Source organism: Bombina bombina, chromosome 4, assembly GCF_027579735.1.
Source record: "Bombina bombina isolate aBomBom1 chromosome 4, aBomBom1.pri, whole genome shotgun sequence".
Lineage (NCBI taxonomy): Eukaryota > Metazoa > Chordata > Amphibia > Anura > Bombinatoridae > Bombina > Bombina bombina.
In genome coordinates this window covers 769,309,075-769,335,038 of record NC_069502.1, presented here as the reverse complement: position 1 = coordinate 769,335,038, position 25,964 = coordinate 769,309,075, and the positions used below count along the sequence as shown (strand labels likewise).

Genomic DNA, 25,964 nt, shown 5'->3' with positions numbered 1-25,964 from the left:
AATGTCATTAAAAAGCCTGCTGCTAGTCGCTCACACTGCAAGTTAGGCTAAAAGTTATATGCATACAGTATTTTCCCAGTGAAGTGCCATTCCCCAGAAATACTTAAGTGTAAACATATATACATATCAGCCTGATACCAGTTGCTACTACTGCATTTAAGGCTGTACTTACATTATATCGGTATTAGCAGTATTTTCTCAGTCAATTCCATTCCTTAGAAAATAATATACTGCGACATACCTCTTTGCAGGTGAACCTGCCCGCTGTCCCCTGATCTGAAGTTACCTTACTCCTCAGAATGGCCGAGAACAGCAAACGGATCTTAGTTACGTCTGATAAGATCATATACAAAAACTCAGGTAGATTCTTCTTCAAATTCTGCCTGAGAAGGAAACAACACACTCCGGTGCCGTTTAAAATAACAAACTTTTGATTGAAGATATAAAAAACTAAGTTTAATCACCACAGTCCTCTCACACATCCTATCTATTAGTTGGGTGCAAGAGAATGACTGGGTGTGACGTAGAGGGGAGGTGCTATATAGCAGCTCTGCTTGGGTGATCCTCTTGCACTTCCTGTTGGGGAGGAGTTAATATCCCATAAGTAATGATGACCCGTGGACTGACTACACTTAACAGGAGAAAAACAAACAAATATTGTTCATTAGAAAAGCACTCACCGGAAAGTTTATTAATAAAACTTAACTTTTAATATTCATGAAGATAAAAACCCATGACGTTTCATAAACCGGTCCGGTTCCTTTATCAAATGTAACTATGGGGTAGATTTCTTGTGCAATGTTTGTGTAATGCCGCCTCCCTGCACATTCACGGCCAATTGGCCACTAGCAGGGGTGTCAATCGTTTGTTTCGATCGTATCTGATCGGGATGATTGCTGTCCGCTGCCTCAGAAGTGGCAGGCGAGTTAAGGAGCAGCGGTCTTATGACCGCTCCTTCGTAACTCTTGTTTCCGGCGAACCTGAAACATCGGGGGGTAGATTACAGCAGGCGCCGCCTATTAAAAGTTATGTTTTATAAAAAACTTTCCAGTGAGTGCTTTTCTAATCTACAATATATATATATATATATATATATATATATATATATATATATATATATATATATATATATATATATAAACATACATACAAAATATTTATAGTCTTGCAAACTGCAAAGGATATTGAAAACATGTAGATTGGGTTCCTGCTAAGAATGCACAAATATGATAGTATTCTAAGAAATTACATAAAACTATAATTTTGTAATTAAATCTGAAGTCTAACTTAAAAAGGGGGACAAAAATAAATCAAGAATTATAATATTTTAATTAGATTGCTGCAGCTGGGAAATGTTTCTTCCTGCTTAAAACATATTTATTGGTTGTGAAATGAGCTATATATCTTGTAAGTAAATACATCATTGTTCTAACACAAACAAAACTAGGCTTAGCCAGGAAAATCGAGTGGAAATGGTTTCAATTAAAGGGCCCAGCTAAGGAAAACAAATTAGCAGTATACAGTTTCACAATCAAACATAAAAATATTCACCACTGATAGGTCCTATGGAGTTGCTTGAGGCAAAACGTAAGATTTGTTCATCCCTATTGTATAACACAAAAACACGATCCACTGACAGCTGCTGCGTAGTATGTCCTGTAGGGGCGCTGTTATCATGAGTGCACTCCTGAAATGAGATGGTCTGTTTCCACTGATAAGTGAACGTCTCTGGTTCATCCTCTGGAGATTCTACAGTATACTCTCTGATGGACTGGGATGTAATAACTGAAAAAGATCAACACAATAATGTCATTTTTAAATTGATATCCAGTAGCACTACTATAACTTTTTCTTTCATGATTCAGATACAGCATGCAATTTTAAGCAACTTTATAATATACTCCTATTACCAAATTGTCTTTGTTCTCTTGCTATCTATATTTAAAAAGCAGGAATGTAAAACTTAGGAGCCCATTTTTGGTTCAGCACCTGGTTTATTCTTGCTTATTGATAGCTAAATGTAGCCCACCAATAAGCAAGCTCTATCCAGGGTGCTGAACCTAAAATTACTTTTTACAAACTTTACATTCCTGCTTTTTAAACAAAGATAGCAAGAGAACGAAGACATTTTGATAATAGGAGTAAAATAGAAAGTTGCTTAAAATTGCATGCTCTATCTGAATCATGAAAGAAAAAATTGGGTTTAGTATCGCTTTAAAGAGACAATAATGAAATATTCACTGTATTTTCTTGTAAATCTATAATATATCAACAACTAAAGCTTCATTTATAGCATATATTTAAGAAAAATAAATTATTAATCACTACAATCACAGTCAAAGAAATCAAAGCATATGGTGGTAGCCCAGAGAGGGAGTTTTGAGTGTCACCTTGGATTCTCTAGTTTGCCAACCTATGTTCTAGGGCTCATCGTGTGACCCCCATAATGTTACTCTTATTGCCTTCCCCTTTATAACGGACATTTCTAAAAGCCACAAAGTCAACTTAGTGAAATATCCCAAATACGCACTCCGTCAAGTTAGCCCATCAAGTTAATACAGAAAAAAACTAAATTGTGTAATATGACACCGGTTTTTATATCTTCATCCATTTAAATTCACAACATATTGAAATACTGTAAATACTATCTGACAAGTTATGGAGCAGCGGGGCATCAAGGGGCATCAAGCTCCATACGGAGCTTGATAAATATGCCCCAATATCTTAAAACACAGGATGGCTTATGCCCCCCTCATGATTTTTACGACAGCCCCTCCTCTCCCAGCACTCAGACCTTTGAAACACTTTCTTTTTAGCCATCCTGTGTTTTAAGATATAAGGGCCAATTTATCAATGTCTATCCGATATGATACGATGTAGCGTATCATGTCCGACAGACATTGCTAAACGCTGACAGCATACGCTGTCGGCATTTAGCATTGCACAAACAGTTCTGGTGAACTGCGTGTGCAATGCCGCCCCCTGCAGATTCACCACTAGCAGGGGGTGTCAATCAACCCAATCCTATAGGATCGGGCGGATTGCAGACCGCAGCTTCAGAGGAAGCGGACCAGTTAAGGAGCAGCGGTCTTAAGACCGCTGCTTCATAACTGCTGTTTCCGGCGAGCGTGGAGGCTCGTGCGGAAACAGGGGCATCAGGCTCATTTGGCCCTTGATAAATCGGCCCCATTATCTGTAAATTGCATTGAATTGGTCAGTATTGCTTCAGATTTGAGAAAGGGAGGAATTCTTCCGAAAGCTTGTCAACTTATAAATGTATAGTTAGTCCAATAAAAAAGTATCATTGCTCAATGCAATACTCTTGTTATTTTGATATCTAAATCACTGGACTAACACGGCTACTCCAATCAACGGGCATATGTATGTATATATATATATATATATATATATATATATATATAATTATTTTTTTTACTATTCCATAGCAGTTTATTTTGACATTTACATTTTATTTACCACCACTTATAAACTGCAGTTTGGAGATCCAATAATTTGGTCCAAGGAGGTATTTTTGCATGTTTTATACACTTTTAATTATCATCTCTATAGGAGGTGGTTTCACTGTCTACATCTACATACAATGGTTCGGCATTCAATGATTGGAGCAAACACACTCCACCCCTATATCACAAACAAGCATTCTTATTGGAGTATCCATTCCATAATTTATTCCCTAAACAAAGCGGCAGATCGATTTTGATCTATAGGTCAATAATTCAATATTGTGATTGGCCACTAATAGAGGCGGACATTATGATTGACACATCTTTCAGCATAGGTGGATTGATACTAATGAAAACACAAATTATTGAACAATCGCCTTTTAGTTTTTTGGTATGCAGATATATAGTATTTATTGATACTTTCTTGATTTAAAGTGAATGTAAATTTTGATTCTAAAGTGCCCGGTTTTTAAAAATTCAATTAAAAACAGGGACCTTTTAATTCATCAAAATTTACATTTCACTCGTGCTTTGAAAAAAACCTTACCTTTTAATCTTGACAGCAGCTCCAGCTTCCTCCACCCGTTGCAAAGCCTCTTCCTGGGTCTAAAATGATGAATCCGGCTTCCTCCAATCACGGCATTGAATCAGACACTGATTACCCTGGGGGGAAGCCGTGATTGGAGGATGACCTATCCATCATTTCTGACGTCAGAAATGGCTTGCAATGACCAGAGGAAGCTGGAGCTGCTGTCAAGTTTAAATGGTGAGTATTTCTTCACAACAGGAGTGAAATGTAAATTTTGATGAATTAAAGTGCCCCTGTTTTTAATCAAATTTTACATTCACTTTAATCATTGTTTGTTCTTTTTAAATGTGTAAATGATACAGGGTTTTTAATGTTTGCTTTTTACTTTCGTATAACAGTCCATATACATTACATGATCACTTATTATATAAATTGGTATGCATACATTGCTATTGTATTCATTTGTAAGTAATTACTTTTATTGCATAAATGTGTTTAATTTGGTTACTATAGAAACACATACAGGACTTCTTACATACAGGTCCTGTATGTGTCTGAAGTTTCAGTTTGTTGTTGTGAAGACCAGGCATGTCTGCATTAAGATTCTTTATTCCCATCTCCAAATGTGTGCTGATCATCTGGGTGTATTGTTTACTCTTTCCAGTTGCAACATTACTCCATGTGGTGCCCTCATTCTTTCTCTTTGAGGTTTAGGAGTGTGCCCATGTGTTAAACACTATGGCCTAGATTAGGAGTGGAGCGCTATCATTAGCGTGAAGAGCATAAACACGATTGAGAGATTGCGGTGTTCTTTACACTCATATCCTTATTATAAGTGGTGCTGCACTGTTAAAATTACCGCAAATTAGTTTGTGCAAAATCGCAGTAATTTACGCTCCCCATATTTTCTATAGCTAGCGTTGAGTGATAAATTTATGCTTGTATTACACGTTGAAAGTAAATGCGATAGCATGTTCTTTTGGGGGGTAAAGGTAGGGTTAGTGTATTGTGGGTTAACTTAGGGGGTGTTAGGTTAGGGGGATTAGATGTTAGTAGATCATTTGCGTTGGGGGGGCTGGTGGTATAGGGGTTAATAGTATAGTGGGGATTTTGCGGTGTGGGTGTTGGTGGTTTAATAGTGTAGAAGCTTACTTTGCAGTGAGGTGTGTGGTGGTTTTGGGGTTAATAGTGTAGTGGGTTACTTTGCGATGTGGGGTGGCAGGTTAAGGGTTAATAGTGTAGTGGGGACTTTGCGGGCTATGTGGTGGTTTAGGGGTTACTAGAGTAGGGGTCTTATGGCGATTCAGTTTTGCGCGTAAATAGGTTGTTCGGTTTCTTCCACCTTTTCTCCATTGACTTCTATGGGGGAATAGGTTATCCCGTGCACGATGGTGTAAGTTTGGCTTTTTGTGTGTGTCGGGTTAGCGCTGAAGCAATACATTTTTACTTTCAACTTGTAATACCAGCGCAACCCAAAGCGCGCAGTTTATTTCTAGCACAGTTAGCACTCTAGCGAAAGTGATATATGCTCCAGTTATAAACTAGCCCTATGTAGCAAAAATGCTTTAAACAATATTATACATGTGCAAAGCCACTAGATGGCTAGTTTTTGCTGCCATAAAGTGTCTTAGATGATTGTACTCTACATACTCTTGAGCAAAGAATAGCATGCGCACAAAGCAAATTTAATACCATAAGTAAATTGAAAACTATCTTGAAATTGTTTGCTCAATCTGAATGACAAAGGGAAAAAAATAGATTTTGTTTCCCTTTAACTCCTTTCCAGAGTTAAAGGGACAGTCAACACCAGAATTGTTGTTGTTTAAAAAGATAGATAATCCCTTTATTACCCATTCCCCAGTTTTGCATAACCAACACAGTTATAATAATACACATTTTACCTCTGTAATTATCTTGTATCTAAGCCTCTGCAAACTGACCCCTTATCTCAGTTCTTTTGACAGACTTGCATTTTAGCCAATCAGTGCTAACTCTTAGGTAACTTCACGTGTGTGAGTTCAATATTATCTATATGACACACATGAACTAACGCACTCTAGTGGTGAAAATGCATTCAGATTAGAGGCGGCCTTTAAGGTCTAAGAAATTAGCATATGAGCTTCCCTATGTTTAGCTTCCATCTAAGAATACCAAGAGAACAAAGCAAAATTGGTAATAAAATTGGAAAGTTGTTTAAAATGACATGCCCTATTTGAATCATGAAAGTTTATTTTGAACTTGACTGTCCCTTGACTGTAAGCTCAGAAGACTGCACATTTCCTGATCACTATATTGCAGCAGTGTTTGCAACAATTTAATGTTTGTAACAAAGTTGTATATTTAGTGCAATTTCCTGAGCCTACCTCATTTTATAAATGTATATTGTATATCATTTTCAAAAACTTTCAATAATATTTAACTATTATTTCTAAAATTCTATGGAAAAAAAAATCATGGAAAATATTTTTTCTGATGCTTTACAATACCACTGTTGACTTGTTCTGATGGAAGGAATAAGGGGTGTTCATTCTCCCCAAATGTGTTTGAAATTATCTTTTTGAAAGCTTGTGTCCAGACTTCCAATAATGTTCTAAAAAAATTCTCTTGTGTGCCTATGGTACCTTGAAATACTTATTTTTCGTACACACTCGTGCCAGTGTCTACATCTCCTTCAGCATATCAGCCTATATTTTGATTAAGGGGGTGTATAGTTGATTATGGGGTTGTATAGTTTATTATGGGGGTGTATAGCTAATTATTAAGCATGTGATCTGCCTTTAATTTGTTGTATGAGTAGGTGCAGTGAACTTCTCCTACACAACAGAATGCTGGGATTTGTAGTTTCACACACCTGACCTACAAAGTAGCTCAGGATTGGTGTGCCAGCAAAATTCTACCCTTGTCACATGAATCAGAGGTAGCCACCTGTTTTTAAAGGGACAGTCTAGTCAAAATTAAACTTTCATGATTCAGACAGGGCAGGTAATTTTAAACAACTTTCCAATTCACTTTTATCATCAAATTTGCGTTGTCCTCTTGGTATTCTTATTTGAAAGTTAAACCTAGGTAGGCTCATTTGCTAATTTATAAGCACTTGAAGGCTGCCTCTTATCTCAAAGCATTTCACAGTTTTTCACAGCTAGAGGGCGTTACTTCATGTGTGCCATATAGATAACATTGTGCTCACGTCCACGGAGTTACTTATGAGAGGGCACTGATTGGCTAAAATGCAAGTCTGTCAAAGGAACTTAAATAAGGGGGCAGTCTGCAGAGGCTTAGATACAAGGTAATTACAGAGGTAAAATGTGTATTATAACTGAGTTGGTTATGCAAAACTGGGAATGGGTAATAAAGGGATTTTCTATCTTTTTAAACAATACAAAATCTGGAGTAGACTGACTTTAAATATAAAAACACTAAAAACACTGCAAAAAACCTTGTGATGCATTTCACACAGGAAACCTGGTGAATTGGAATTTGTGCCAAAGACAGGAAACTCACTAAAGGCAGCTTTTCTTTGAATAGTGAATGTGAGATAATGGCTAAAAAAAAAAAAAAGGGTAGCTCCGTACTGCATATGTCCCATATGTTTTCCTGTTTTGTTTAATTCCTGGCTGATATGTATGAAGTCATTAAATAGAAGCACAGAACATCTTGCTAGGAGAGAACACAATGTTTATCTCTAGAGAGGACAAATATTTCAAAGCTTACAACAACAAAAAAAGTCCTTTAAATGTAACATGCCTGCAGATTTATTTTTTTAATAAAGATTTAAACAAGTGCTGGCAATAATTTTGTTTAAAAATCTGGCAATCCTCAGTTTGGTTAAGTTAAATGCAACTGCAAGTGTCTATGGGGCCGATTTAACAATGCCTGGCGGACATGATACGTTGCAGCTGTCGGCATTCAGCACTGCACAAGCAGTTCTAGTGAACTGATTGTGCAATGCCACCCCCTGCAGATTCGCGGCCATTCGGCCGCTAGCAGAGGGTGTCAATCAGCCCAATCAAACACGATCAGGCGGATTGCTGTATGCCGCCTCAGTGGTGGCGTATGAGTTAAGGAGCAGCGGTCTTAAGACCGCTGCTTCTTAACTCCTGTTTCCGGCGAGCCTTAAGGCTTGCGCGGAAAAAAGGGGAACAAGAGCCATTCGGCCCTTGTTAAATCGACCCCTATGACTTTAATTTAATGCATGAGAAATTACAATAACATTCTGAATATAGCTATTGGGGGATTGCTGTACGCTGCCTCAGTGGTGGCGTATGAGTGGTGGCGTATTACAATAACATTCTGAATATAGCTATTGGCAGATATTGCAAATTCTTTACAAGCCAATTTTTTTGTTTTGTTTTTGTGGTTTCAAGAAACAGCTCAGTGTAGAAAAAAATATATATTTAAAGGACACTATTTAAAATTGTTGTGCCATCCATGTGAAAATGCAGTGTTTTTACACATATAGATATTATTTTGTCTAGACAATATAAAGCAAAAGCTGTTTAGACATCGGCCCCTATTTATCAAGGTCTGGCGGACCTGATCCGACAGTGCGGATCAGGTCCGCCAGACCTCGCTGAATACGGTGAGCAATACGCTGAATATGGTGAGCAACGCCGCCCCCTGCAGACTTGCGGCCGCCAGCAGGGGGTGTCAATCAACCTGATCGTACTCGATCGGGTTGATTTCCGGCGATGTCTGTCCGCCTGCTCAGAGCAGGCGGACAGGTTATGGAGCAGCGGTCTTTGTGACCGCTGCTTCATAACAGCTGCTATGAACGGCTGTTCAGACTCGCCAGAAACACGGGGCATCAAGCTCCATTCTGAGCTTGATAGATAGGCCCCTTAAACTAATGTACAAGTATAAGTTGTTCACTGTCTTTCAAAACTATGTTTTGTCTGGAAATAAAACGATGACATATGGGCTAAAGTGCAATGTATTCTCTATCTCTCTCTTTCTCTCTCTATCTCTTTCTCTCTATAACTATCTATGATAAGTTAAAGGGACAGTAAATTCAAAATGAAACATTTTAACCAACTTTACAATTTACTTTTATTATTAATTGTGCTTTGTTCTCTTGGTATCCTTTGTTAAAAAGTAATCCTAGGTGAGCTCAGGAGTGTGCATGTGTCTTAAAGGGACAGTATACACCAATTTTCATATCACTGCATGTAATAGACCCTACTATAAAGAAGAATATGAACAGATACTGATATAAAAATCCAGTATAAAAACTTTTAAAAACATACTTAGAAGCTCCCAGTTTAACACTGTTGATGAGGTTAGTCGGGGACACCCACTGAAAGGGGCTGGGAGAGCATGAAAGGCAGATGCTCCCCAACCTCCCCCTCCCCTGCATATGAAAAGACCCTTATGCAAAACAAGAGTCTCTAGACATCAGTATAGATCTAAAACTTTGGGTCTGAAAATCAGCACAATGTTATTTAAAAATAAGCAAAACTACACATTGTTACAAATCACTCCCAGATGGGCTATTTAGATAGATCATCTGCAAAACATTTATGCAAAGAAAAATCTAGTGTACAATGTCCCTTTAAGCCATTTAGCAGCCGTGTTTGCAACAATGTTTAAAGTAATGTTATACATAGTTGCAAATATTGCTGCCATAGAGTGCTAAAGACAGGTGCACGCGCCTGAGCTCCTATTAACCTCTTCAGCAAAGGATACCAAGAGAACAACACAAATTAGGTGATAGAAGTGAATTAGAAATTTGTTTAAAATCATATGCTCTATCTGAATCATTGAAATTTATTTTTGACTTTATTAAGTATTGTGTATTTCATAACTTAAATGGATTTTTATTGTTTAAAAAGATAGATAATCCCTTTATAACTCCTTCCCCAGTTTTGCATAACCAACACGGTTATATTAATATACTTTTTACCTCTATCATTACCTTGTATCTAAGCCAATCAATGCTGACTCATAATTAACTCCACAGGAGTGATCACAATGTTATCTATATGGCACACATGAACTAACACCCTCTAGCTGTGACAAACTGTCAAAATGCATTCAGATAAGAGGCTGCCTTCAAGGGCTAAGAAATTAGTACATGAGCCTAACTCGGTTTATCTTTAAACAAAGAATAACAAGAGAAAAAAAGCAAATTTGATTAGAAAAGTAAATTTGAAAGTTGTTTAAAATTGCATGTCCTATCTAAATCACAAAAGTTTAATTTTTACTAGTCTGTCAATTTAAAACCTGTGTTTTTATTTCATTAAAATTAGAAACAGCTAAAGGAGATATATTTTTAAATGTTCTTAGGGATAACTGCATGTCACAATTAATAGAGGAGCCAACTAGGAAAAAAGCTAAATTGGATTTAGTGCTATCAAACAATACAGATATAGGGGCCGAATTATCTAGCGCCGAATGGAGCTTGATGCCCCTTGTTTCCGGCGAAACCGCTGATTCATAACTTGTCCGCCTGCTCTGAGGCGCCGGACAGAAATCAACCCGATCAAATGCGATCGGGTTGATTGACACACCCTGCTAGCGGCCGATTGCAGGGGGCGGTATTGCACAAGCAGTTCTAGTGAACTGCTGGTGCAATGATAAATGCCGACAGCGTATGCTATTGGCATTTATCGATGTGCAGCGGACATGATACGCTACATCGTATCATATCCGTTCGCACTTTGATAAATATGCCCCATAATATCAAACATAGAAGTCATAAAACAGTGATCATAGCATGGTCACATTTGAAATCTCTTTTCATAAGTAGTGTCTTAAAGTTTTTTTTTATTGTTTTTTTATTTATAATTTTTATTAAGGTTCAGAACATGGCATACAAACAGTGAATGTCATTGTGCTAGAAACAGAAAAAATAACAACAAAAAATTGTTTACAATCAGTATAGATTAGGAGAGATATACATTGTGTGATTATATGACAAATATCAGTTTTAATGTACACATCTTTTTGCCAAGCTTATTATATACCCACCTACAAACACGATGTCACTCTTGGACCCCAATTAGTGAGTATGTTATGAAGCTACGGTAGGTAAATTGAAACATAATGGAACCGCTTTTGGGTCCCGATTGGAGAACCGCATTTTACTAAAAATAGGTATTACCTTTTTACAAAATAATCTAATGGGTCTAGATTGATAGAAATATAAGAGAAAACTTAGAACTAAGCTCTTTTGGAATCCTCACTGTTGAGGTTAATGATAAATACTTTTGATTGTATCTTTTAGATACCTGCTATAAGAGAGAGATCTTGGGCTCAACAGAAATAAAAGGAACTTTGTAGTTGTTAAGACCCAGTGGATCACTTGCTATGGTACGCGAGGGGTTGAAATAAGCCTGGGTCTTCAAAGTTATTAGGTACCTTCTGAATGCATAATATACAATATGTCCCTGAATAATAGTGTTGTGAGGGAGGAAAACATTGACTTGTAGCAGCATTAACTGGTTAGAAAACCCCATGAGAGCTATAGTGTATAGTTAATCCATAATACAGGCTTTTTTTTTTTTTTAAATAAAAAATAAATAAAAATTATAGATAACAAATAGATTAGTAGAAGAGAAGACTAGCCCTATATGTGTTTAGTAGCTAAAGCTGAATGAACAGAGAGATTCTTTGGGACCATCTGCCAGGGGTATCCACTATAAAAATGAGATACTAGGAGCACCTCACTTGAATATTTCGTTATTAACTTTAGAGCTGAAAATTTAAAAACATAAGACCCTTCTAATCAACTTATTAGATCTACATAGCTAGAGAACTAGGTGGGAATTATTGCGCTTTATATGGTCCATAATCTAGTATCCATGTAAAAATCATGTATCTTAAATGGCTCATAATATCAAATCCTTTCTGATGTATGTAGAAGGGAGATAAACCAGCAAATATTAGTTGTGTCATGGGATATAGGTGTCAGAATATATCTATCATAGTTGTTATGGGAGAATCTTTAAAATGAGGTTGGAAGTGAGTACCAGAGGGGTTGTAAAGCCTAATCACATGATTCGACTAAATAGTCAATTGAGAGGGGATTTAAAAGTATGGGATAATTTCTTGCATAATTTCAATGACATCAGGATTTGGGAGCAGAAGGTGAGAGCTAATGAAATACAGTTAAACACAGATGCTACAGGAAGCGCAGGGTTTGGGGCTTATGTGAATGGCAGATGATGCGCAGGCAAATGGCCGCAGGCTTGGCAGGAAAGGGGATGGTCTAGGAATTTGGTGATACTTGAATTTTTCCCAATTGTGGCAGCAGTAGAACTGTGGGGAGAAGAGCTGGCTAACAAAAGCATTCTATTCTGGTCTGACAATAGAGGGGTGGTAGATGTGTTGAGTAACCTATCAGCATCATCCCGTTAGGTCATAGCATTCGTGCAGCATCTAGTTTTGTAAATGTTTACAGCATAATATAAACTTTAGGGCTAAGCACATACCAGGTATTAAGAATGTTATAGCTGATGCTTTGTCAAGGTTTAAATGGGAAGCCTTTAGAAAATTAGCACCTAACGCAGCGCAGAAAGGTGAGGTCATCAACAGTTTGGTCAAACAATCAGTGGCACCGCAGACATGGACTGCATATAATAAGCATTGGAGGAATTGGAAGGAGTTTGCAAGGGGTAAAAAGGGAAAAATAGAGCGAGTATTTTTTGATTATTTGGTTGAACTTAGGCGAGCAGGTATCAAGCTTAGGCACAGTATTAGCAGGAATTTCCTTCTTTGCGCAGCTGATGGAGGAGATAGATGTGACAAAAAGATTCTTGGCTAAGAAAGTGATAAGAGGATGGGCAGCAAGGGTAGAAAAAGTTAGGGATATGAGGTAACCTATTACAGCTGAGAATAGGGGCAGCTACAAGAGCGGTGTTGTCAGGGGCTCCGGTAGAGCAAATAAAAAAGATGGGGAGGTGGAAATCGAACGCATATAAAAAAATACATCAGGCCCGTAAAATAAAAAAATAAAAAACTTCAGACAGTTGGGTTCCGATTTTCAGGTTCTGTTCATAAGGTTAACGTGTTATTTTGGTTTGTGCATTTCAGGTAGCGCCATGAGAATATGGATAATCGGGCACTCCTACGTGCATTGGGCAGCATTACATGCAGCTGCAACCAAGCAGGGAGTAAACTTAGGTTTTAGTTTTAAAGAAGTAAGGATTAGGTGGATAAGGAAGAGAGGGTGTCAGGTATCACATAACCACTGTACCTTTAAGACCCAGTGCAGGCTCACTCCTTTCCCTATTTAAGGCTCCTCCTTATGATATCTCATTGCTTAGTATTGCAGTAATCTTTCCTAGATCCTCTGTGAACCTATGCCATCCTGTGAACGCTGTTCACAAACCTCTGAACTCCTGAGAAACTTAACATTGAAACTCCTATCTCTGTTGTCTTGTTTTACTTTAAGGCAACTTATCGTTTTTCCTGTGTTCTATATTTAAAGTTGAGAGGACTCTGCTTTTTCTCTCTGCCGCACTCCGGTTCCAGCTACCGCTCTCCCTGCCTGTCAGCTCTCAGCAGTGTTCTACGGGAACGCGGTGACGTCATCCGCCAGCTTCACATTACCGCTGATAGCAGCAGCTCCTATTCTCTGCTCACTCCCTCAGCTTGTGGCGAGTTTTGCTTGGCGCTCCTGTTTGGTAAGCACTGCTCTAGTTTGATCCTCTGAGCTACCGCAGAACATTGTATCTTTGCCTTACTCTCCTAAAAAACAAATCTAAACTTATATGAGTGCCAATATTATTTGTTCTGATCCTCTCACTTCCATAAGTTTTTCTCACTGTGTGGCAGCCATTTTTTGTTTTCTCTTGCAAGAGTCTGAATGTTATAAACATCACACTGCATACAACTCTTATATCAGGATTGTTTTCAACTACCCCTGCTGCTTTATTTTTTTCCTTCCACAGTGTCAACCCTGACACATGTGGCAGCCATAGGGGAGATGTGGGAAACTGCACCTGTATATTAATATTGTATTGTGTGATTACTGAGTAATACATTGTTGCGCAGGATCACCATGTGTATCCCATACTATTCACTAATACAATACACCCTATTTAATAGTGTCATATCCTAGCAGTTGTGGTTCTAAAGCACCTGATGTTACATTCTTATTTAAGCTCTTTAAATTTCAGTTCCCTTGACATACCCTTGACATAATACTAAGCCCACTATCATGGACCCAGCTGGGATGAATACACATATTCAGAACCTCACTCAGAGGGTTGATCTGCTTACAGAGGCCTTGAATACCCTCAAAGTGGAGAATGATACTATGAAAACTTACATCCGGGATGTTGTGGATAAAAGGGTACCCTTACTGGAGCCCCAGGTTAGTACTCCAGAGAAATTTAATGGTGATCGCTCTCAATATAGGGATTTTAAGAATGCCTGTTTGCTCATGTTTTCTTTGAAACCCCATACCTATCCAAATGATAGAGCTAGAGTATTAACTGTTATTTCCTATTTGAGGGGTGAGCCACGCACCTGGGCTAACTCCTATTTTGAAAGTAACGATGAGATTCTTAATTCATTAGAAAATTTCTTTACTGCCATGGGTACCCTATACGAAGATCCATACAAACAGCTCACCGCAGAAAACGCTATGAGAAACTTAAAACAGAAGAAAAGAATAGTCGAAGACTATATTACAGACTTTAAAAAATGGGCCAAAGACTCACAGTGGAACAACCTGTCTCTGAGAAATCAGTTTAGGTTGGGCCTATCAGATGGCATAAAAGATGAGCTCTCTCGCACTGACTTACCCCAAACCCTAGAAGAATTGATGTCTCTCAGTATTACCATCGACAGGCGCCTTAGAGAGAGACAACAGGAACGCTCCTACCATGATAGCTATCCTAAAAAACAAAACCTACCTGCTGCGAGTAAATCTTCTTCCGAACCTATGGATATAGGTTTCATTAAAGGCCCCCTTTCCTCCGAGGAAAAGATCAGGCGTAGGGCCAACAACTTATGTTTGTATTGTGCCTGCGACAGTCACACTGTTAGAGATTGCCCATCCTTGCAGAAACAGAACAAGGGTAAGACTATCATTCAACCTTTTTGTTGTACCACTCAGCTCTTACCTGATCCATACTTACACTTGTCTCTTCTCTTGCAGTGGGACTCCCATCGGGTCAACGCTACCGCGATCATTGATTCGGGAGCAACAGCTTCCTATATTGATAGTGTATTTACTCAAGAAAATAAAATACCTGTAGTCAAAAAGAAGTCTCCTGTCTTATTAAGAGGTATTGACGGTACTCCTATCCCCACTGGTCCTGTCGAATATCAGACTATCCCTTTACTTATCACCTCCACCGACCATCATAGGGAATATTTTACTTTTGATATCATTCCCTCTCCTATTGCACCTATTGTTTTAGGTATAAATTGGCTTTGTACACATAACCCCCAAATAGATTGGAACTCACTTACACTTGATTTCAATTCAAAGTTTTGTCTGTCTACTTGTTTTCCTGCGACTGTTCTTCATACATCTGCACTTCCTGAGGATCCTCAGATCCCTGCTGTTTACCAGGACTTTGCAGATGTTTTCAGTAAGGCAGAGTCTGAAAACTTACCACCCCATAGAAAATATGATTGCCCTATAGAGATCATTCCAGGGTCTGAAATCCCTACAGGGCATATCTATCCTCTATCCAATCCAGAACTCTTACATTTAAAGACTTACCTAGACGAAAACCTTAAAAAGGGTTTTATTCGCTCCTCTACCTCTCCAGCTAGTGCAGGAATTTTCTTCGTAAAAAATAAGGATGGTACTCTTAGACCCATTATCGATTATCGTCAACTTAACAAGGTTACTATAAAAAACCGTTACCCCTTACCCCTTATTCCTGAGTTAATAGAGAGGTTAGAGGGCGCAAAATTCTTTACCAAACTGGATTTGAGGGGTGCCTATAACCTCATCCGTATAAGAGCTGGCGATGAGTGGCTGACGGCATTTCGAACCCGTTACGGTTTGTTCGAATATGTCGTCATGCCTTTTGGGCTCTGTAACGCGCCCGCAACTTTTCAGCACCTCATCAATGATATCTTTAGAGATATTCTAGATATTTTCATTGTTATATATCTTGACGATATTTTAATTTACTCCAAAACATTTGAAGAACATATCTCTCATGTTAGACAAGTACTTTCTAGACTAAGAGGTAACCACTTATATGCCAAGGCAGAAAAATGCCTTTTCAATACACAGTCTATATCCTTTCTCGGTTATGAGATTTCTCCCAAAGGTATCTGTATGGAAAACAAAAAGGTTGAAGCAGTCTTAAACTGGCCCATACCAAAAAGCGTACGTCAGGTTCAATCTTTTATGGGTTTTGCGAATTTTTATCGCAAGTTTATCAAAAACTTCTCTAAGATATCTCTACCTCTCACTTCGCTGACAAAAGCAAATACATCGTTTAAGTGGACCCCACAAGCACAACAAGCTTTTGATTTACTTAAACAGATGTTCACTACAGCTCCCATACTCCGGTTTCCTGATCCTAATTTACAGTTTGTACTGGAGGTAGACGCTTCCAACCATGCTATTGGAGCTGTTCTCTCACAGAGAGAAAGTTTGAAAAAACCCCTTCATCCTGTCGCCTTCTATTCTAGAACTCTAAACTCTGCAGAACAAAATTACCCTATTGGTGATAAAGAACTTTTAGCTATAAAACTGTCTTTAGAACATTGGCGACACCTTCTTGAAGGCACTCCAGTGCCAACACTCATTTATACGGATCACAGAAACCTCCAGTATTTGAAATCCACTAGAACACTCTCGGCCAGACAGGTTCGCTGGAATCTTTTTTTTTCACGCTTCAACTTTCTGATAACCTACCGACCAGCAACAAAAAACCAAAAGGCCGATGCCCTTTCGAGAATTGGAGGCCATCCCAGTTCTCCACCAACCCTTCGCTCAGTGATTCCAGAAAACAATTTCATCTCTTTTACAACGGATATGACACCCTTACTTAAAAAGGAACAAACTTTGGATTCCACAAAACCATCACAACTCTTACAAAAGAACTCTCAAGGTCTCTATACTCATGACACAAAATTGTATGTCCCTCCTACTCTTAGACCTTCATTTCTCCGATCTATTCATGATAGCTTTTTAGCTGGTCATCCAGGTTTGCGCAAAACGCAGGAATTGGCAAATAGGACCCACTGGTGGCCAACCATCTCTGCCGATGTCAGAAATTATGTAAGCTCTTGTGCAACCTGTTCTGTTTCCAAGAGGGATAAACATTCCCCTTATGGTCTCCTTTTACCTTTACCAACTCCAAAGAAACCTTGGGCTGAAATTGCCCTAGATTTCATCGTGGATTTACCTCTATCATCAAAAAACAATACTATATTAGTGGTTGTCGATCTATTCACGAAGATGTCTCATTTTATTGCTGTCCCCAAACTTCCTACTGCTCTAGAGACAGTTCACTTGCTCATTGAACATGTTATTAAACTACATGGCTTACCCATATCTATACTCAGTGACAGAGGAACTCAATTCTCTAGTAAACTTTGGCACCAATTCTGCAAGACCTTCTCAGTTGAAAGGAAACTGACAACTGCCTATCACCCCCAATGCAATGGACAGACCGAGAGATGTAACCAATGGTTAGAACAATTCCTAAGATTATATTGTTCCAACAACCAAAATTCTTGGTCTGATTACCTCCCCTATGCAGAGTTTTGTTACAACAATACTATCCATTCCACCACTGGTATCACACCATTTTTTGCAAATTACGGCTTTCACCCAAACTTCCATTTATTTCAAAACTCTACCACATCATCCCCCACTATATATGAGTTGTCTGACAACATATCAGCTAACTTCAAAACTATTGAATCTGCTATAAACACCGCAAAAGAAGTATACAAACGGTATTATGACCGCCGTAGACGTCCTCCTCCTCAGTATAAGGAAGGTGACCTGGTTTGGCTCTCCACCAAACATTTACGTCTCAATACTCCTTCAAAAAAGATGTCTCCTCTATACATCGGTCCATACCCAGTATTGTAAACGATAAAAGGGAAAGAGCGCAGACTCAAGTGCAGTATTTAAAGTTTATTCAAACAACAAACGAATAACAAATTGAACACTCACAAGATGGTGCATAAATCTATGCATATAGTAGCCGACTGCTATGTCCCAAAAGCCGATCCCTTATGGCGGTACTTCCAGGGATGTGTGGCAGGTCAGTTCACTTCGCCGGCTTTACAAACGAACACACCCGCTCTGCAGTCGCGGGGTAAATGACGTCTCCTATAGCCGTCTGAAGGAGTGCTGGATCACTGACAACTCCTGGACTACGGATCCCGCCGGGGATCAAAAAAAACTAAGCAAATTCTACGCGTTTCGTCTCGTATCGTCGAGACTTTGTCAAGAATGCTTAGCTAGACTTCTTTACTCATTATATACCCATGGTGGGATAAAAATAATTGGTCCCAACTAATTAATATATGTTGTATGTAAGGGTATATAAAGAGCACAGAATATCGGACAGCTACTCACTTGCAAATGTGGCAAAATCTATGTGGGAAGAACAAAAAGAAAAATAAAGTATAGATTAAGAGAACATATTAGGAACATAGAGTCAGGTTTTGATAATCATAGCGTATCTTATCATTTTAAAGTTTGTCACAATCAGAACCCTAATGATCTTAGTATTAAAATTATAGAATGGGTTGCACCAGATAAATGGGATACTAACAGATTGCTGAAGTTAAGGCAAAGGGAAACCTTTTGGATAAAAACTCTAGACTGTCTGGAACCCAAAGGGTTAAATATAGAACTAGATATCCAGGCTTTTTTATGAAATCAACAAGTTATTTTATGATATTTAATCGTTGTGGTGGTTTTATGTATTTTAACAATTACATATATATATTTATTAATCTTGGAGTATTATCAATTTGTGTTCATGTTTTTTAGCCTTTTGTATATACTTTTAATTTCGTGTAGATGTATCAATTGGAAATGTTGTATTATCAATATAGAACTAGATATTTTTGCTGCTATATTTAATGCCATTTTTTAGAAAATGTTTTAATCAATCACTATGTATTTATAATTGTATTAACTGTCCGATATTCTGTGCTCTTTATATACCCTTACATACAACATATATTAATTAGTTGGGACCAATTATTTTTATCCCACCATGGGTATATAATGAGTAAAGAAGTCTAGCTAAGCATTCTTGACAAAGTCTCGACGATACGAGACGAAACGCGTAGAATTTGCTTAGTTTTTTTTGATCCCCGGCGGGATCCGTAGTCCAGGAGTTGTCAGTGATCCAGCACTCCTTCAGACGGCTATAGGAGACGTCATTTACCCCGCGACTGCAGAGCGGGTGTGTTCGTTTGTAAAGCCGGCGAAGTGAACTGACCTGCCACACATCCCTGGAAGTACCGCCATAAGGGATCGGCTTTTGGGACATAGCAGTCGGCTACTATATGCATAGATTTATGCACCATCTTGTGAGTGTTCAATTTGTTATTCGTTTGTTGTTTGAATAAACTTTAAATACTGCACTTGAGTCTGCGCTCTTTCCCTTTTATCGTTTACAGTTTGTCTTGTTGGGGACCCTGGAGTCTACCCCTATTTTGGAGGAGCAGCGACTGTTTACTTCATTTGATAATATATTATTTGATACTCTTGACATGCAAAGACTGTAAGTAATTCATTGAAACGGACTATATATTTATATAAGATCTTTTCTACATAGGATGGACTGAAGTATTTATTTTAAAAAAATCCATTGAATTATTTACATGATTGTAATTTTTTATGTACTAAGGGTATGCATATTGTGTCATTTAGTACTATTTGATATCCAGGATTGATTTTTTCCTTATTTTATTTTAAGTTAGCGCCCGGTTGTGTGTCACTCTGTTGCACACATATCCTGTTCTTGGTTTGTATTCCTATATCTCCTAACGGGGCAGCTTTCTGATTCTAATTAATAATATGGAGAACAATATATTTGAGTCTAATAATGAGATGAACTCTCTAGGCACTACGCTTTTAACCAACAATACACAGTTTGGTAACAATTCTCTGCGCAGTAGCAGACAGAGGTCCTCCAATCTTTTAGAGGGAAATACAATTAATTACTGTTCTTCTGATCCCCTCACACTTTTTAGAGATTTAGAAAAACTATTATTGAAAGATGCCAAGGAATGGCAAGACTTGGTTCTTTTAGATAATTATATTCTGCACGACATTGTACCTCGGGGTCTCAGAATTTTTAAATTTCCATCATTTAATTTAGATGAAGTTGAATTTCAGTTAGAGTGGGAACAAATACTACATTCTTGTTCAATATCTCTTATCAAATTATTAATAAAGTATAGGGAACACAAATTGAACTTATTGAAAACAGAGATAGATGAATTAGTGAATAAATTACAGCCTTATGAACACATTCAGAAGTGGAAAGAATTAAATATTAATATTCAATCTAGAATTGATTCTTTCTCCAGTGAGTTGAAATGCAATAAAACCAAAAAACTACAGAGGGATTTGGAAGACTTTAAAAATGATCAAGTATATTCATACAAAAAGAATGCCCCACAAAGAAACCATAATGTTATTAATCGTGTAACCAATGAGGAGGTGTCTTTCAACCTTGATTATGAGGATAATCATGTTCAAAACATATCCCCTGCAATTCATAATACTAACAATCATAATAGTAAAAGGTTTTTTGAACATAATAACAGGAATATCCATGACAACAAAACTCCTAGGGGCAATTGGAGTAAGGATAATCATTATATGACAAATAAACCCACAGTTCACGGTAATAAAACGAATAAAGACACATATCATGAACCAGGAGCACATTACAAAAATAGGGACCATAGTTCTTGGTACGAGGTACCCACTCATAATAGATTCACGGAATTGAATAAACAACCACAATCCCCTAGATGGCAACAGGAAGGGGCTAGACCCAAAAATAACTACACCCATACCCCTAGAACAAATAACCAATTCAATTATAAACCTAATTATCAAAAACAAGGTAACAAACATTTTTTAGGGGTACCCCCTTGGAGACAACAAGGGGGAGGACAGAATCAGGGGCATCAGTATCACAAACAACATATACCCCCACAACACCACTCAGAAGGACCAAATGTAGGGAGGGAATTTTTCCTGTCAAAACCCCTGAGTCAAAGGAACCCAAAAAGAACCTTAGAGGAAACAGATCGAGAGGGATCAGGGGAGGACTCAAATCAAGGAAGAAGAAACAAAGAGAGGTTGAGTTAGAGGAAAATAAAAAACTAATATTCAATTTATCAGATAGGAAATTTACAACTAGCGAACTAAGACTACTCAGTAAGGGCCTTAACTATGCGCCTAATTGTGCCCCTAACTTTTTTAATTTATATATTGATGTCCAGAAATTTATTCGTAAGGTTACTCTCAAGAGGTACTTTTCTAAAAATATTGTAAATTATTCAATGGAAGGTATTGATATTATTAGTGAGGAGGACATCCATATACTAGAGAATTTAGGGGGAAATTTAGAAACAGACACTATGGCATTAGACTTAAATTTATCTAATATGTCCACATATGATGATGGTGACGATTTTTGCGTTCAGCATTGTTCATTGAAACGCAAATCCACATTTTATCCCATCCATAGTCAGACAGAATATATTAAGATCTTTAATAGGTTAGTCTGTCAGGATTTGGAAGCACTATCGAAAAACATACCACACAAAATAAAATGGGATAGAGACAACTTATCTAGAGATGAAAGGAATGCATTACAACTTCTTAGTGAAGATAATGACATTGTATTTAGGGCCGCCGACAAAGGCGGAGGAATAGTGGTACAGAACAAAAAGGATTATCTTATAGAAGCATTACGCTTACTAGGTGACAAAACGACATATTTGCCCCTCACTTTTAATCCTACTAATAAATTCAAAAATGAATTATGTAGTCTTTTAAAAGAGGCTCAATCAATAAGTGTTCTTAATATGGAGGAGTTCAAATTTTTATATGAAGTAGCCCCCAAGATAGCATGTTTTTACCATTTACCTAAGGTCCACAAGGACCCACTTAATCCCCCAGGAAGGCCTATTGTCTCTGGGATAGGCTCTTTATGTGATAATTTATCTAAATATGTTGATTCATTTTTACAACCTGTTGTTGTATCTAGTAGACAATTATTGAAGTTTGGGAGCGCTAAAAAAGCTTTAAAGACAATATGGAGATTTAAAATTAGCACAATATTTATTGCTGGTGGACAATCTAAAAACATATATAAATCAAAAAATCATAAAAAATCATAAAAAACAATAATATAAACAGTATAATCAGTCTAGGGTAGGATGAAGTGGTGCTAATATATTAAAGTGTGGGACGTCTCCCTTTTAAACTTTATATTTTTAGGTTTCTCTGTATCTTAACCTTTACGTCTAGATTATTGCAACACTCTAGTTAAACAATGGCTATGTAACCACCTTAATCCACCTTATATTTGCATCTGAAAATGTAGTGTCTTTAAAAAGATATTTTCTTGACTAATTGTCAGAAATAAAATGTTCATAAAAATTGCTTTGATGTTTAAAAGTCTTTTTCCAGTATAAAAATATATTTGTAGTCCAATAAATTTCCGCTATTTCTTAGAGGGGTAACCTTGTAACACTTCAGTCTTTTTTATGCAATTTGTAACAAGTGTTTCTAATGAGCTTACCGGGTCTTCTGACACCTGCTGTGTCTGGCGGTTTGTTTGTTTATCTTACCAGGAAGATGTTTATGCCTTTTCTCTCTCCAATCTTGTGCGATACAAGACTAGCCTGTAAGCTTGGTTCCTCGGAGCCTATTTCAGTCTATGTGGCTCCCTGTAATGGTTGCGTCTACGCGTTTCGCCGGTTGGCTTTATCAAGACGGATCCGTCTTGATAAAGCCAACCGGCGAAACGCGTAGACGCAACCATTACAGCTCACATATACCCTGCAGGATCTCAATCACAATTTGAGTACAGGGGAAGAAGAAAAGAAACAAACGGCCGTTTGTACACTAAGTATCGGAGGAACCGCCAAACACGCCGGAGCGTGTAGCGGAAGTATTCACCTGACTCGAAAGTCTGCTGCCAAATACTGACAGCCAGAGATATTTTGAACAGAAGGTGCTGAACCATCAGAGCCACATAGACTGAAATAGGCTCCGAGGAACCAAGCTTACAGGCTAGTCTTGTATCGCACAAGATTGGAGAGAGAAAAGGCATAAACATCTTCCTGGTAAGATAAACAAACAAACCGCCAGACACAGCAGGTGTCAGAAGACCCGGTAAGCTCATTAGAAACACTTGTTACAAATTGCATAAAAAAGACTGAAGTGTTACAAGGTTACCCCTCTAAGAAATAGCGGAAATTTATTGGACTACAAATATATTTTTATACTGGAAAAAGACTTTTAAACATCAAAGCAATTTTTATGAACATTTTATTTCTGACAATTAGTCAAGAAAATATCTTTTTAAAGACACTACATTTTCAGATGCAAATATAAGGTGGATTAAGGTGGTTACATAGCCATTGTTTAACTAGAGTGTTGCAATAATCTAGACGTAAAGGTTAAGATACAGAGAAACCTAAAAATATAAAGTTTAAAAGGGAGACGTCCCACACTTTAATATATTAGCACCACTTCATCCTACCCTAGACTGATTATACTGTTTATATTATTGTTTTTTATGATTTTTTATGATTTTTTGATTTATATATGTTTTTAGATTGTCCACCAGCAATAAATATTGTGCTAATTTTAAATCTCCATATTGTCTTTAAAGCTTTTTTAGCGCTCCCAAACTTCAATAATTGACTTCTGTTTGGTTTATACTAAAAATTGGTAATCATAGGGAAGATTACCTGTGAGGGAGCTTAAGGATAATAACTTGGCGCTTATCTTAAATTAACCCACGTTGTATCTAGTAGAGCCTATCTCAGAGACACAATAGATGTTATAGATAAGATGGAAGGAATAGAATGGAATGAAAACTACATATGGATAACCTGCGATGCAGCGGCTCTTTATACCTGCATTCCTCATTCCAAAGGGATAGCAGCTATTAGAGAATCTTTAATGAACACTCATTTACCCACATTACAAAGGAAATTTATTGAAGATGCTATTTTATTTGTTCTTACACACAATTATTTTTTATTTGAAGGCATTTTTTATCAACAAGTACAGGGTACCGCGATGGGGACTACTTTTGCCCCATCATATGCAAATATATACATGTCTATATTTGAAAATAATTTTATTTGGAACAACAATCCTTTTTATAACAATATTTTAAAGTATTTTAGATACATAGACGATATTTTAATTATTTGGCAGGGTCCAAAAGATCAAATTAAAGATTTTATAGCCCATATTAATTCTAATATTTATAATTTAAAATTTACATATGAGAGTTCCCCTGAATCAATTCCTTTTTTAGATCTGGTATTATATCACGATGCACAAACCAATAAAGTGTGTGTAAAGAACTTTCACAAACCCACTGATAGAAACAGTTTACTTAACGCAAAAAGTGGGCATTATAAACAGTGGAAGAATAATGTACCACTGGGCCAGTACCAAAGAATTCGACGCAATTGTACTTATTTAGAAGATTTTAATAATGAAGCTGAACATTTGACAAAAATTTTTTTGGAAAAAGGATATGATAAACAACTACTAGACAATGCAAAAGCAAAGGTCGTGCAAATGGACAGGACACAACTCATTAAAGGTCAAAATAAGAATAAGAGCAAAGTTAGGAATAACTATGAGGAAGGGACTGTTAAATTTATTACTAGATATAATAATCAACATCAACAAATCAAAAGAATTTTGGGCAAACACTGGGAAGTATTAAAATTGGATCCTGTGCTTCATAATGTATTAGGGGATAAACCAGAGGTTATTTTCAAAAAAAGCAAGGATATTAAAAATTATTTAGCTCCCACTAAACTTAGACATAAAGTAAACAATGGAACATTGACGAATTGGTGTGGAGGACAAGTAGGGTTGTATCCTTGTAAAGCTATAGAGTGTGTCATGTGTCCTCTCATAGATGCACAACATACTAGTTTCTCAAACTCAGATGGTAATCACACTTATAAATGCAAATATAGATGCACTTGCCACTCTACGTATGTAGTATACCTACTCACTTGCAAATGTGGCAAAATCTATGTAGGAAGAACAAAAAGAAAAATAAAGTATAGATTAAGAGAACATATTAGGAACATAGAGTCAGGTTTTGATAATCATAGCGTATCTTATCATTTTAAAGTTTGTCACAATCAGAACCCTAATGATCTTAGTATTAAAATTATAGAATGGGTTGCACCAGATAAATGGGATACTAACAGATTGCTGAAGTTAAGGCAAAGGGAAACCTTTTGGATAAAAACTCTAGACTGTCTGGAACCCAAAGGGTTAAATATAGAACTAGATATCCAGGCTTTTTTATGAAATCAACAAGTTATTTTATGATATTTAATCGTTGTGGTGGTTTTATGTATTTTAACAATTACATATATATATTTATTAATCTTGGAGTATTATCAATTTGTGTTCATGTTTTTTAGCCTTTTGTATATACTTTTAATTTCGTGTAGATGTATCAATTGGAAATGTTGTATTATCAATATAGAACTAGATATTTTTGCTGCTATATTTAATGCCATTTTTTAGAAAATGTTTTAATCAATCACTATGTATTTATAATTGTATTAACTGTCCGATATTCTGTGCTCTTTATATACCCTTACATACAACATATATTAATTAGTTGGGACCAATTATTTTTATCCCACCATGGGTATATAATGAGTAAAGAAGTCTAGCTAAGCATTCTTGACAAAGTCTCGACGATACGAGACGAAACGCGTAGAATTTGCTTAGTTTTTTTTGATCCCCGGCGGGATCCGTAGTCCAGGAGTTGTCA

The 25,964-nt window shown here is 37.2% G+C and overlaps 1 protein-coding gene across 1 annotated transcript in view; it reads right to left on the bottom strand.

Moving 5' to 3' along the window:
• The window catches only part of NID1 (nidogen 1), a 274,670-nt gene that overhangs the window by 128,159 nt on the left and 120,547 nt on the right, over window positions 1-25,964 (bottom strand). The window contains exon 8 of the mRNA XM_053711101.1: window positions 1,552-1,785. Within this exon, the coding sequence (XP_053567076.1) occupies window positions 1,552-1,785 (234 nt within the window). The remainder of the gene's footprint in view (window positions 1-1,551; window positions 1,786-25,964) is intronic.